General features: G+C 38.2%; 2 protein-coding genes across 4 annotated transcripts in view; one reads left to right on the top strand and one right to left on the bottom strand.

The window, feature by feature from the left end:
- Window positions 1-15,861, bottom strand: part of LOC144965060 (nicotinamide/nicotinic acid mononucleotide adenylyltransferase 1-like) — a 96,827-nt gene that overhangs the window by 48,513 nt on the left and 32,453 nt on the right. The gene's annotated exons all lie outside the window — the stretch shown is intronic.
- LOC144965061 (uncharacterized) lies at window positions 3,393-6,950 on the top strand. The gene is made up of 2 exons (XM_078899955.1): window positions 3,393-4,404; window positions 6,234-6,950. The coding sequence occupies exons 1-2, from the start codon at window positions 4,012-4,014 to the stop codon at window positions 6,897-6,899; spliced, it is 1,059 nt and encodes a 352-aa protein (XP_078756081.1). The 5' UTR covers window positions 3,393-4,011; the 3' UTR covers window positions 6,900-6,950.

Here is a 15,861-nt window from a genome sequence, read left to right as displayed (position 1 = left end):
AGAGAGAAGAGAGAGAGAGAGAAGAGAGAGAGAGAGAGAGAGAGGGGGGGGGGGGGGGGAGATTACCAAATGTTACCCCAGGACATGAAATCGATTCTGGTTCCGTCCTAATTGGTAATCGCTACTCAATGAGTAACTAGATGTTATTTCAACTCTACATCCGATCCTCCTACTCCTCCCCCCCCCCCCCCCCCCCCCTCCCCCGCAAATTAAAAAAAAAAAGATAAATAACATTAGAAAAACACGTACAAAAATTAAAAAAAAATGAAACACACACACACACACACTCACACACACACACACACAAATTAATTAATGTTATAAAAAATATATAAAAAATGTGTGTTTGTTTTGTTTTGTTTTGAAGGGTTTTACAGAACTTGCAACACATTTAGGTTATATCAACGCCAGTAAAAAGGAAGGAAATGGGATAGTAAAAAGTTCTAGAATTACAATTAAAGCACCCAAGAAAAAGTAAGACATAGGGGAAATGGGAACAAATAGGGATCAGATGTAGATTCCAAGAGCATACCACCAATGTACTTAGTTTGAGATCACCTATAAGTCTCATCCGGACACAAGCATAAAATCCAACAAAGAGGAATACACTCAAATGCTTACATTATACATTCGAAATAACAAATGGAATAATACATAACAGAGAGATGATTTACAAGGAAAAAAATATCATCTCCCAAAATAATAACTATGCATTTGACTGTTTCCCTCCCAGCTAGGACTCCGGCCAGGGCCAGGACAAAACCCAGTAATCTCATTCCAAGACAAAGACAGAAAGCATGTTGGAAAACAGATACATAAGGGGATAGAAGACACAGTATGTACCCCCCTGCCCACTATGGGAGGCCAGGAACCACACCCAGTAAAATGTGTGTGTGTGTGTGTGGCCATGCGTAATGCTATCAATTTACAAATCAAATCATTGAAGTACACTAATGAAGTGGTAGTAGAAACACCTTTACATTGATTTGTCTCTCCCCCCCCTCTCTCTCTCTCTCTCTCTCTCCTCTCTCTCTCTCTCTCTCGCTCTCTCTCTCTCTCTCTTATTCTTTAGATTTTCTCTCTCCAACGAGATGAAATTAGGTGTATCACCAACTGATTCACACGAGGAGAACAGACGGTTGAGCTACTAAATCAGCACTTCATACGAATCAAATAAATCGTCACAACTTCAAGCTATTGATTTTGTGTTAGGATCATGTCCGCCCGCCGGGGTTGTAATTTTTTTTTTAATTTAGAAAATTGATCTTTTATATAGCGCAATATCACCAAACGTGCTCAAAGCGCTTTACATGGGTCCATAGCCAGCAGCAACACTTAACATGTAGTTCGGGACATGACGCCTGTTAGGCGATATTAAAAATTTTTTCGGACAGAGACAACGCTATTAACGCCCAGGTATTCATTTTACACCTGAGTACGGTGAGAGAATGTGAGTAAAGAGCCTTTTCCAAGGACTCAACTATGCGCCGAGCGAGGCTCGAACCCAGGACCTTCCGATCCGAATCAAACTATGTCTCACAATCAATGGACAATTTGGGCGCAAAACCTTCATCACCAGCAAAAAAAAAAAAAGTAAAAGAGAAAAAGAAAAAAAATACAACAAAACAAAAACTAACATCAACAAAAAACACAATAAAAACAAACGAACAAACAAAAAGAAGAAAACAGCAAAAACAAACAAAGATAAAAGAACAAAATAAATCAAAACATTAAAAAAAAAAAATGAAACCAAAACAAAACAACAAAAAGACTAACAACAAACAAATAAATGAAAAATACCCACAACAAAAACTCACGCATCTTATTTAACTTTATTTTTATTATCATTATTATCATCATCATTATTATTATTATTATTATTATTATTATTATTATTATTATTATTATTATTATTATTATTTATTATTATTATTATTATTATTATTATTATTATTAGTATTATTATTATTATTATTGTTTTATTTGAGGGAGGGAGAGAGAGAGAGAGAGAGAGAGAGAGAGAGAGAGAGAGAGAGAGAGAGAGAGAGAGAGAGAGAAAGGGGGGGGGGGGGCATAAGCTGTTAAAATAACCCAAAAAAACAAACAAACAAACAAACGTAGACTGGTGCTATTCGCAAGCTCGGTTAGCATTTAAAAAAACCCCACTCCCTTTATCTAAATTTGAAAGGTAGACAGACCCACAGATTACAAGGTCTGTGGACAGACCTCTGTTCTAGAAACATTCACCAATACACCACACACACACACACACACACACACACACACACACACACACATACACACAGTGACGCACGGACACACACACAACCACTATCCCCATCAATTGTAACAGACACACACAAAAAACCAAAACGAAATAGACATGTGGACACACCATAATGGGACACACACAAAAGGAATGAACTTCGTTCCTCGCGCATTTACCACTTATTTAAAATGATGGCGAAAATCTTATTACTTATTTTGATAAATCAGAATTTTTTTTGGGAATAATTTCGAACGCATATCATATTTAAACCCCGCCTGTGTGAACGACAAAGAAACCGCACGCCACCCTATCTGTGTCGGCGACCCGTCTGTTCGCCGACCGGAAATTATCAAGCGTGGCCAGGGTTGCCAGATTATTTTTCAACAAAATGCCAGGGGAAGACTCAAAAAATGCCAAAACACTAAAAAAAAAATGCCAAAGTCTGTTGACTCCCACCCCCACTAAGAAAACTACTCACTTTTGATAGACAATTTACTATCATATCCTGGTGGCTTGCGTGTTTTCTTTTTTTTTATTTTATTTTTTTTTTTTGTTTTGTTTTAATTACACTAAATTTCCTGTTGGGGTAATTTTTTACCTACTGACTACTAAGTGGAGTGCTAAACCACTACACCACGGTTGGATTTTAAGAATGAAAAAGAAATACATTAACATGAAAGGTAAATACGTAAACAGTTAAATAATTATTGACAATTAAGAAAACTTAAAGTTTTCCGATGTGAATAGATTTGTTTTTACGCGTTTAGAAATAATTAAGAAAAGGTGTCATTTGAAGTATAATATACAAGAAAAGAAAATGCCAAATGAAAATGCCAAATGCCAAATGATTTTTCTAATGCCAAACGGTTTTCAAAAATGCCAGATTTTTGGAATCTGGCATTTAAAATGCCAAACTGGCAACCCTGAGCGTGGCGGGTTGTCAGTTCGTATGTGTGAACTGAAATCTGTCAGACATCGGTCGATTTCTTCGTTTTACACAGCGAACAGCCAGATGGCCACGAAGGTGGCCAATTTCGCCAAAAATTGGCCACACAGAGAATCGCTTTTCTATTATTTCTCTTTAAAATATTTTTGATTTTAAACAATCCTATGATTCTCTTAGTTTAGCGGATTCTTTTAGTTTATCAAAACCGAATCAATTTTTCAAAGGGGTCTTAATGTTGGTAAAGTTTGGCCACTTTTGAATTCGGAATTGGCCAAGATCCACTCTGAGCATCTGGTAGGCCTAGGTTTACACGCTCAATTTTCATGTGTTGTCGGCATCTTCTACTAATAGAGGTCGCTGGTTGTCGGTTATCCCAACGTGTGCGGATTTCCGTCCGGCGGTGGATCAATTAACTGTAAGAAATGGGTCGTGTGTGTTAATAAGTAGATGTGTTGTTTCGTTAGTCTTAGCTTCGGCCAGTAACATACGAAGTGATGGCTTCGACCTATCCCGCTTTTTGGTGCAGATCTAACGAATTCGAATTTCACTGTTAATTCTACCGGTACTGTTACTATAGATGGAACGCAATTGACTTCATTTTGGCTTTTTGTTATTGTATTTACAGTCATTTTAATGATTTAGTGATCACTAAATTCTATCAAGCAGACTATAAAGTTCTGGTTCAAGGGTTACGCATAATTTTGTGTGTTGGTACGCTATATCTCGCTGGCGGATGTTGTGAGTATTTTACCTCGACGCATTACGTCAATTTTGTGAATACTTTGCCTTCATTATAATGTCGATCTGGAACAGAAAGGATTTTTTGTTACAATTTATAGAAGAATACAGGACCTTGCCGGCACTATGGAGAACCAAATCCAAAGAATATGGCAACAGACTCCAAAAGGAACTGGCCTACTCCGAATTGGTCGAATTTTCCAAAAACTTTGACCCATCTGCAGACAAACAGTCTGTTATAAACAAAATCAACAACTTGAGGTCTGCCTTCAGGAAAGAAATCAAGAAAGTGGAAGCGTCCAGACAAGCTGGTGATGTGTCCGTTTATGAATCCAAGTTGTGGTACTTTCCGCACTTGCTGTTCGTTGTCGACCAAGAAGACCCGGGAGCAGCAGGACAATCGAACTCGGACTTGGGGAATGGATCGTACTCTTTCAATGTCAAAAATGAGGTATGTAAAATTTACATTTTATTTCAAAATTATAGAAGGAACGAAATTGATGTCACTCAGCTCTTTGCTATTGTTTTTATTTTTTTTAGCCAGCCAGTTTTATGAGTATACTCAAGCACGGTTTCCTCGAACTCATTCGAATGTCCTGATTTTTTTCTTTATTATTTTTTTTGTTATCATTCCATTCATTCTCCCCTCGAACACGGTTTCCTCGAACCAGCCAACGTAAAAAAAAAAGTTTTTGTTTGTTAGTTTCATTTTTCAATTGGATTCAGTAGTCTGATGTCACACCGCCCGGCAACGGCGGCCATCTTGGTTCTAAACAAAGAAAATCATTACTTTTTATTCTTCATGCTGGCTAGAACTTTTCATATGCCTTGTGATCAGAATGTGTAAAAGTCAAAACATGATCAAATATATGGGGTTTTTTTTCCTTTGGCTACGCTTTTATGCTCGCCGGGGAAATATTTCATACGGGCGTCCGCCATTGTTCCGATAGTTTAGAGCCAGTGTTACTAAGTTACCATGCGCCATAAGGAAGGAAGTGACGTTACGACTGTTGAAGAGTTTTGCGCCTCTAGATTTAGATTATTGATGACTTACTGTGATGCTGACTGTTGTAGATTAGGAATAATTACATTCGATCTTTCAACAAGCTCACAACATTGCCATCCGGAAATATAACGGATCAACACACAAAAACACGTGTAACCTTGAACGTTTATAGTCTTGTTAATACAGTTTAATGAGAATTACTCATAAATGCGGATGGCAAAAAGCAATATCAAAGGCATGAGTGACGTCAACTTCGTTCTATCTATACGATTGATCCCCATTAGATTCAGTAAACCTTTATTCAGAAGGCTGTAGAAACCAGTGTATTATATCACACCTCCTTCTGAGACTCTGCCATCTGTACAAATAAATGAGTTTGCAAAAACCAATAGTTTGCATTTACAAGTGGCCATCAAGAGGATACTGTGGAAACTCTTGTAGTTGTGAAAATAAGATCCAGAATTAGGTGTTGGGACTAGATCTCAATTTGCCTTGCCATCAACAGAGCCAATGCAGTCTATCTTCGAACATTCGTCAGAGCCATTTAGTCCGTGGATGAAGAGTTTATAATAATAGCTTTATACCCTTTGGATAGGACGCAAGTCTATCAAAAAGTACTTTCCACCATATAAAACAGTCATAGCTACTCAATCACTGCTGAGTGAATAGGAGTAGCAGGAGGAGGAGGGTGGGGGGGGGGGGTCAAAATAAATCTCAACTATACTCGGAACATATCTTGGCCACTGTGTATGAAGTATGAAGCGAGTGCTCTACCAATTGAACTATCGAGACCCTCCGAAACTTTCGAAACTGAAAATATAATTTTAATATATATAAAAGATATGATTATCAGTGTCGTAGATCGTGTTATTTAAGCGCATTACTCTCATTTATCACTGATTAATCTATAAAAATGTATAAATCAGACAGTATACTGGTTACGTAGTCGCAATGAAATGCCATCCTGATCATTCCATCCGTGTCGTTTCTTTTATTATTATTATTATTATTATTATTATTATTATTATTATTATTATTATTATTATTATTATTATTATTATTATTATTATTATTATTATAATTATTATTATTATTATTATTATAAGTATTGGTGGTATTATGGTTGTTGTATTTTGTGGTTGTTAATGGTATCATTTAATTTTTTGATTCCATTTACCTTTTTTTCTCTCACTTTCATGTATGTTATCATCAAATTGTATGAATTATTGGCGAAAGCCTAAGATTAAATAAACTTTGAACCTTTTCCCTTCTAGAATCCAGGGTCTCCTGTCTTATCCGATTTTTCAGGGGAACGAAATGATGACTTTACTCCAATTGAAGCCGTTTCTCAGAGCCCCTCTCGTTCTCAGGTGTCAACACGCATTCCATCTCCGGCTCCATCGCATTCACAACGTCCATCCAAAGGGTCGTTGCATTCTCATTCTCAAGATCCATCCCCGGGACCATCACACTGTCAAAGTCCATCCCCGGGATTATCATATTCTCCAGGTTCGTCCCCTGAACAATCGAATTATCAAGACCATTTCTTGGTTGAGATTCCATCACAAACTTCATTAGACGATACGCCACATGAGTTTTCTAGAAAGTCTGCACCAAAATATCTCACAGCCAAGAGACCTAAAAAGAGAAAATGTGAGGACGAGGAAATTCTAGACGCTGCTCGGGCAAGGCTATTAAACCCAATAGTCCCACCTCCTCTTGATGAAAATGAATCTTTCGGCAAAACCATTGGCCTTCTCCTCAGAAAAACTTCTAAAGAGCAACAAATCTACGCCAGAAAGCTGATGTATGAAGTCATAAGCGAGGCAGAACTTGGTAATTTATCACGAGCGAGTTACTTTGTTGCTTCTCCGCAACTTAGTGCGGCAATAAGGTCTGAGAGTGCTCAGAAATACCACTCGCATCCCAACACTCAATAGTCGTTTTTCTGTTCCTCAATAGCATTAAAATATTTAAATTCAAAATCAAAATGATTGTTTGTCATCTAATGCTTGTGATGGTATGGGTACGTATAGTGTGACAGTTTTAGGAGGTGCTGTATGTGGGGAACAGGAAGTGGAAAAGTGAATCATATTTGAAGCTGGGGAACGCTTCCATTCAGATTGTTAACAAAGTGAAAAACCTCGGCACATTCTTAGACTCTGGACTGTCGATGGAGCATCAAGTTAATAATTTGGTTAGATCTCTCTTTTTCCAACTAAAAAATATTTGCTTCCATTAGACGGTTTATATTTGAGGATAATGTGACCAAACACTTTGTTGTGTCTCTCGTACTATCGACATTGGATTATTGTAATGCTCTGTTGTTCGCCGTTTCGCAATATAATCTGAGACGTCTTCAGATTGGCCAGAACAGCGCTGCCAGATTAGTACTCATGAAGCGTAGGTGTGATGCCAGACCTCTGCTTCATGACTTGCTGCTTGTTGAGAAAAGGATTAAATTCAAATATTGTGTTGTGTTGAAAGTACTGCCCCTTCGTACCTTTCGCGAACAATTGAAAGATAATCAAAACCCCGCCTCTTGCGATAGGTCAGTGATTCCACCAAACTAGTTGTCCCCCGAATGTACAAAAAACGCTGGAATGAGTTTCTATTTCTCATTTCGGGCGCCCTGTTTGGAACGCCTTATCACAGTCACAGAGCATTCGGAAAAGAGAATCTTTGTCTATTTTTAAACGTTCTTGGTAGTTTGCTTATGTAGCAAGAAAACCGGGTGTTTCTGTCTGTCTTTGAGGTTAAGAGATTGCTGCTCTCATCACTGTTGGTGCCTTTTCAATCCCAGGCCTTATCATTTGAGGAAAATGGAGGTATGTCGACTCATCCATCCGTAAAAAAATAGTATTTTGTTTGTTTTTTAAATGGTTTTACGGCGCTTGTAACACATTTAGGTCATATCAGAGCCAGTAAAAAGGAAGAAATTGGGATAGTAAACATCTAGAATTTAAAGCACCCAAGAAAAAGTATGACGAAGAGGAATTGGTTCAAATGGGGATCACCTAAATGTCTCATCCAGACACAAGCACTGGACTACGGGTCTCCACTAAGAGGACTACACTCAACAAATGTTTCCAAATCATATATATATATATATTATATATATATATATATATATATATATATATATATATATATATATATATATATAATATGTAAACAAAACATAATACAGTGCATAACAGAGAGTTTTACAAAACAAAAGAGATCATCTCCCAAAACTCAACTTGAGCGGTCCCAGCTAGGGTGTACGACCAGGGCCAGGAAAAAAAACCATGTAATCTCATCTCAAGACAAAGACAGAAAACATGGTCCAACTTGGAAAACGTATACAGGGGGATAGAAGAAACAGTAAGTGCCTCCCTGCCCACTATAGGAGGTCAGAGAAAATAATATTAAAGCCCTCCAGTTAGGCTCGTAGCTCCTCTAGAAATTTCGTATGTGTGTTCATAATATAAGACCTCTTTTGTCTTTCTAACAGCAAATTTTAAAAGCCCAGATGGTCCTCTTTATAGATCCAAGGACAATAAATGCTGCGTCATCATCAAGGTTTTGCTGACGCGTTGCACTATCTGCACCACTGTGTGCATATTAATTAGCCGGTCTGATAGTGATAGCCGAACGCAATACTCTTGAACAGTCGTAACATCTCTTCCCTCGTAATGACGCAAGGTAACTTAGTAACTGACTCTAAACTATCGGAACAATGGCGGACGCCCTTATGAAATATTTCTCCGACGAGCATAAAAGCGTATCAAGAGGGAAAAAAATATTATAAATCTGATCATGTTTTGACTTTTACACATTCTGATCACAAGACACATGAAAAGTTCTAGCCAGCATGAAGAAGAAAAAGTTCAGATTTTCTTTGTTTAGAACCACGATGGCTGTCGTTGCTGGGCGACGTGACATCAGACTATTGAATCCAATCATTAGCTTGATTTCACGTTGTTGTCAAATGGGCAATAATTTTGCGTTGGTTTGAGAGTATCTATCTCCATTACAACAATGAGCTCATAACAATATGAGTTATCAGACCTGCATATAAGTACACGTCGATCTACGCACTGAAATCGATATATGAAGTAAATTCGCTTTCTGACCAAAATGAATTAAAACGACCCCCCCCCCCCCCCCCCCCCCCCCCCCCAAAAAAAAATATTAAAAATTTAAAAATCAAAGAAAAAAAAAAAGGCACAGATCAGTGCTGGGTTTGTGTGGGCAAGCAACATAAGTAGATGTCAGTTCACTGCGAGATTACTCAAAATCGATTATTTATCCAAGTCAGGGCGATCTTCAACGGTGCCCCAGGCCTGTACATTATAGCAGGCACGGGTGGTCGACCATACCACTTCATTTTCATGTACGGATTTCGCAGTTGTCGTCGTCATCATCATCATATCAGAATCTCATCGTCGTCGGCATCGACAGCTGAGCGCTATCGCCTTGTACTGTAACAATCTCAAGCGATATTCAACTTGGTAATTGATAGCATGGGTGACAATGATCGAAATAAACCAAAACCCAACAACTACAACTCGGCCCGGGGACTTTACACACGGGTTTACCCAATTCAACTAGGGTACAAATGAGTATCTGTCTGATTACAGTCAGTGGGCCCAAGGACTTTACATACGTATCTACCACATTAGACCCGGGTACAAATGAGTATCTGTCTGATTACAGTCAGTGGGCCCAAGGACTTTACATACGTATCTACCACATTAGACCCGGGTACAAATGAGTATCTGTCTGATTACAGTCAGTGGGCCCAAGGACTTTACATACGTATCTACCACATTAGACCCGGGTACAAATGAGTATCTGTCTGATTACAGTCAGTGGGCCCAAGGACTTTACATACGTATCTACCACATTAGACCCGGGTACAAATGAGTGTCTGATTACAGTTAGTGGGCCCAAGGACTTTACATATGTGACCCATCGTCCCAAAACGGTATTATGTCGGAACGAATCATTTGCTTAAAAGTCGGATTTAATGTTAAACTGATCAAAAATATAAGCTGTTACTGTTAGCATTAAGCACCCTAAATTATGGTATCCATACAAACTCAACTAAAGTCTGATATTTCTGGCTATAAATTCAATTTTCAACATCTTAACCAACCCGACTTAATACCGTTTTGAGGCGAAGGGTCGCATATGGATTTACCCCATTTGACTCGGGTACAAATGAGTATCTGATTACAGTTAATAGGCCCAAGGACTTTACACACGGATTTACCCAATTTGACTGGAGTACAAATGAGTATCTGTCCGATTACAGTCTACGGATTTACCTAATTGGACTCGGGTACACACGACAGAGTACCTGATTGCAGTTCGTGGTCCCAAGGACTTTACATATATACGGATTTACCTCATTAGACTCGGGTACAAATTGTATCCGATTATAGCCACGGGCGGATGATATTTTATAATGACTGTCAGAACACAAAATCCTGAAAAACGCCAATCGGTCGTCATTCCATGAAAAAAAATTGGAAATCTGCTTCCTTACGACCTGTTGGACCATTAACGAAATTCAGCAGGATGAAATGCGTAGGAGTCTTGTTATTGTGATACATTATAATTTAGCAAAACTGAACATTTATAGAGTGCAATATCCACCAAACGTGCTAAAAGCGTTTTACAAGTTACCAGAGGTCCCTAGCCAACAGCAACACGTAACATGTAGGACGAGACGTAACGCCTTGTTGTACGGCGATTTTACCAATATTTCTTTTTCCGACAGAGACAACGCTGTATACTCATTTTCACCTGAGCAGGTACGATCAGAGGATGTAGTAATATAAGAGAAGAGCCTTTTTCAAGGACTCCATTATGTGCCGCTCATAGTGGGGCTCGAACCCAGGACCTTCCGATCCGAAAGCGAGTGTCATACCACAAGACCACACAGCCGCACAAGTGTTTAATATCCTTTTAAAAAAAAACAAAAAAAAACAAACAAACTTCAGCATAATTTATATAGTGCAATATCCACTAAACGTGATCACATCGCTTTACAATGAATGAGTCCGTGGCCAACAGTGACCATTGACATGAATGAAGCATAGATCAGTCCTTGGAAAAGGCTCTTTACTCACATTCTCTCACCGTACTCAGGTGTAAAATGAGTACCTGGCCGTTAACAGCGAAAAAATTGTAATATAGCCGACACGCGTCATGTCTCGTTCTACCTGTTACGTGTTGCTGTTGGTTAGGGACCCTTTGTAAAGCGCTTTGAGCTCGTCTAGTGGATCTTGCGCGACATAAAAAGCTCAAGTTTTTTTTTTTTTTTTTAATATCTACATGAAAACCGTGGATTTATACCAAAACAAATGGATCGTCACCATCGTCGTCGTCATTATCGTCATCACCACCACCTCCATCATCATCATCATCACCACTACCACAACAATTCTCATCAATCTAGCTTGAGGCTCCACCAATTGAGATAAAAGCACCCCCCCCCCCCCCATCCCCTAGTTATTTTTAAAGCCACGGGGTACCTCTGGAGGTATAGAAATAGAATCAATAGACAGAGAAGAGCCCAAGAAAATCAAACAATCCGACACGACAGAATAATATCCAGGGATTCCATGTCGTCGGCACTGCTGGGACATGCCATGTTGGTCTATTCTTGACAGGCAATATCAAATGGTGGACCAGGTAACATTTTTAATTCCGTAAAACAAATATCTGTACTTTAAAAATCAAACAAAAAGAAAAAAAACCCAAAAAAACAACCAAAAAAAAAAATAGACACGAAAAAAGCCCCAGAAAAAACAACCAAACAAACGATCAAAATAACAACAAAAAAAAAAAAAAAAAGAAAAGAAAAAAAAAAAAAAAAAAAAAAAAAAAAACCCAAACCAAAACATATGTGTACAATCCTTTTGAGTGAGCAAGGAAAAATATTTTACTAGTTTCAAGCGCGAATAAAAAAAATACCCCCCCCCCCCTCCCCCACTTTCCCCCAAACCCCCCCCCCCCCCCCCCCCTCCCCCATTGAAAAAAAAACAAACAAAAAAAACCCTAACAAAAACCAACAACATCAAACAAGCGGGAAAGAACCCGCCCCCCCCCCCCCCCCCAAAATAAAAACAACAAAAAAAAAAAAACAACAAAATAAACACACACAAACAATACAAATAATAAAAAAAAAAATTTAAAAACCCAAAAGGATAATCATCTTTGTGCCGAAATCAGAAATAGAGCATCTCAGAAAAATGGAAGGGAGAGTTTTCCTTACTTAGTAGGCTCGTACTTAGTAATACAAACTACTCCATCCTCCAACATTCCTCTGTCAATAACTACAGTTAACTGCCGTACTCTGGAAAGACATGTGTGTATCTAAATTACATTTGGCCAAAGACTCGGTGTAACCGTGAACGTTCATAGATAGTCTCAAGTTAACGTCACTCTAGTCTTTGTTATTGCTTTTTGCCATCTACGTTAATGAGTAATTCTCACTAAACTGCATTAACCAGACTATAAACGTTCAAGGTTACACATACATCGTTTTGTGTGTTGGTCCGATATACTTCCGGATGGCAATGTTGTGAGCTTCTAAGCCAAACGCACACCATCTATAGTCTGGTTAATAGACAGTATGCGGTTGGCTAAGAAGCTCACAACATTGCCATCCGGAAGTATAACAGACCAACACACAAAACTGTGTGTAAACATGAACGTTTACAGTCTGGTGAGAATTACTCATAAACGCGGATGGCAAAAAACAAAAACAAAGATCTGAGTGACGCCAACTTCGAACTATCTATAGATAGTATGCGCTTGGCTAAGAAGCTCAAAACATTGCCATCCGGAAGTATAACGGACCAACACACAAAACTCTGTGTAACCATGAACATTTATAGTCTGGTTCATACAGTTTAATGAGAAGTACTCATAAACGTGGATGGCAAATAACAAAGACCAGAGTGACGTCATCTTCGTTCTATCTATACAATGTAGTTAGGATAACTCGGATAGCAAAAAAACCCAAAACAAAACAAATCATAAAACAATAACAAAGAACAAAGACCTGAATGACGTCAACTTCTCTCTCTCTCTCTCTCTCTCTCTCTCTCTCTCTCTCTCTCTCTATATATATATATATATATATATATATATATATATATATATATATATATTATATACATATATACATATATATATATATACTTATATAATAATAATAATAATAATAATAATAATAATAATAATAATAATAATAACAATAATAATAATAATAATAATAATAATAATAATAATAATAATAATAATAATAATAATAATAATAATAATAAAATCAAGCTTAATATATATCATGTTGAACAAAAGAGAGGAGACTGAGACCACGGTACCCAGTTATATGGTATATCCTCATATCCGGGTCTGCAGATGCTGTCAAAGTCCATCCCGAGATGACAGATGATTGCCGGGAGTGAGATATTCCCAACCAAATTAACTATACCAGTGGTAATATTTTAAAATGACAGGATGTCTGGAGGCAAATCAATTTGGTTCTAATATAGAATTCGTGCCAAAAAACATCCTACCACTCCCCCCCCCCCCACCTCTCCCAACCGTCCCATCCCCATCTACAGGAATTGGATATTATTTAAATCAAATTTTCAGTGCTAAAAAAGAAAGTATTCTAGTTTTTCAGCGCCATTAGCAGCCATGGGGCTGGAGTTAATTTACAAGGGGTTCAAAGCCAACAACAACGCGTAATATGTAGGACGAGACATGATCCTAAAAGAAAGGAGGCGAGTGCCATACCACAGAGGACCAAAAAAAAAATAAATTAAAAAACACACACACACACAAAAAAGCCAGCGAGGTCTTCGTACCAGTCGAGGCAGATTCAGAATATAAGTATAGATGCTGTGCGCTTGGCTAAGAAACTCACAACATTGCCATCCGGAAATGTAACGGACAAACATACAAAATATGTGTAACCATAAACGTTTAGTTTTTAGTCTGGTTAATACAGTTTAGTGAGATTTACCCATAAACATGGATGGCAAAAAAACCCCAACAAAACAAACAAACAAAACAATATCAAAGACATGAGAGACGTCAACTTCGTTCTATCTATATATCCGGCTGATGGATGTTGTGAGTATTTTAACGAAGCGTAGAGCATTAATAACAACACAAGACACAAGTAGAATGCAATGTTTACGTAATGATAACGACCGCCGAACAGAAATCAACCAATGACGACAACACCCCCACCCATCCCAACCCCTTCTAAAAACCAATTTGCCAATAACAACAAAATGACGTAGCAAACTGCCATAAAAGCATGGCAAATACAATAACTTGACTGACCACGAACTCCCGAGAAGGCCGGGGAGGGGAGGGGAAATCAATAGAGACGGATGGATGATATTATATGAGGGCCAACAACACCCGTGGCCCTGTCAAGAACTAAAAGCCTTTAGTAGTACATTATCGTCAAGTGGATTTTACGATGGAAAAAAAAATATAAAAGAAAACAAGGGAGAGGAGTTGTTGGGCGTTGTTCTGTAGCAATCAATCTGGATTTAAGGTGATATTTAAAAAAATAATAATTGAAGCTTAATAATGTACGTAAATGAATCTTAAACAAGAGTTAAAAAGAATGCTAAGCTTTTATGTAGAGGAATATCCAATAAACGTGCTCAAAGCGCTTTACAAAATGTCCCTGAGCAACAGCAACACGTAACATGTAGAACGAGACATGACGCCTGTCAGACTATATTACATTATTTTTCCCGCTGTTAACGACAAGGTACTCACTCATTTTACACCTGAGTACGTTGAGAGAATGCGAGTAAAGAGCCTTTTCCAAGGACTCAACAATCCGATCGGAAAGCGAGTGTCATACCACTAGACCACATAGCCGCACATCTTTTAAAGCTTTAACCGTTTTCGTCATTGGCTGAGGAAGGGTTTTGAGTCTGAAATATTTCGTGTTAAGTGAATGTTTAGCCATTTTTTCTTCTCCCTTTAAACTTTCATTTTCGCTCTATAACTATAAGCTTCAGGTTTGAGACTTTTTGACTAGTTTGAGGCGGCGATTTGAATCGATTCGGAATTTGAATGAAACAAACACACTGGGCTAAAATAATGAAGAAATCGATCTGATATAGTCGGGAGAGTATGGATGGGCAGGAAAGGAGAAGAGAAAGAAAGAAAAAAAAAAAAAAAAAAAAAGAGAGAGAGAGAGAGAGAGAGAGAGAGAGAGAGGGGGGGGGGGGGCAGAGAGATAGATTGATATATAGTGGAGGTGAGGATAATAAATAGATAGATAGATAAATAGACAGAGAGAGAGAGAGAGAGAGAGAGAGAGAGAGAGAGAGAGAGAGAGAGAGAGAGAGAGAGAGAGAGAGAGGGGGGAAGGAGGTTTGAGAGAGGTGACCAAAAATAACCCCGTAACAATCAGACAGAGTCCCCTGACATCTAATCAAGATGGTGACACATCAGCGTCTGGTAAACCAAACTAATCACAGAGGTCCGATTTAACCAGTTCACTGTCTTACTCTGGGGGGAAAAAAAACTCGAATTTAAAAATTTGGCTAGAAAACTCGTCCTTCAAATTTCGATCGATTTAAAAGACTCTCATCTTTGCAATAAATCTCAAACCTGGCATATCGTGAAATGTTGATTAAAGTCCCAGGTTTGATAGTTTTTGCCAAGGTGAAAGTCATTTAAATCGGTCGATATTTGAAGGACGAATTTTCTGGCCAAATTTTGAAATATGTGTTTTTCCAGAGTTCGGCAATTAGTTGGTTAACGGGGCGGATTAAAGAAATAAAACAGATTTATACCGTCGACACGACACAGAATGGTGTCTGGTCTTGTCAAAAAAAACAAAAAAAATACAAAAACAAA

Source organism: Berghia stephanieae, chromosome 2, assembly GCF_034508935.2.
Source record: "Berghia stephanieae isolate SIO BIC M18660-M18661 chromosome 2, UCSD_Bste_1.3, whole genome shotgun sequence".
NCBI classification, from domain to species: Eukaryota; Metazoa; Mollusca; class Gastropoda; order Nudibranchia; family Aeolidiidae; genus Berghia; species Berghia stephanieae.
Note: the sequence above shows the minus strand (reverse complement) of the source record. Positions and strands in the feature narration are given on the sequence as shown.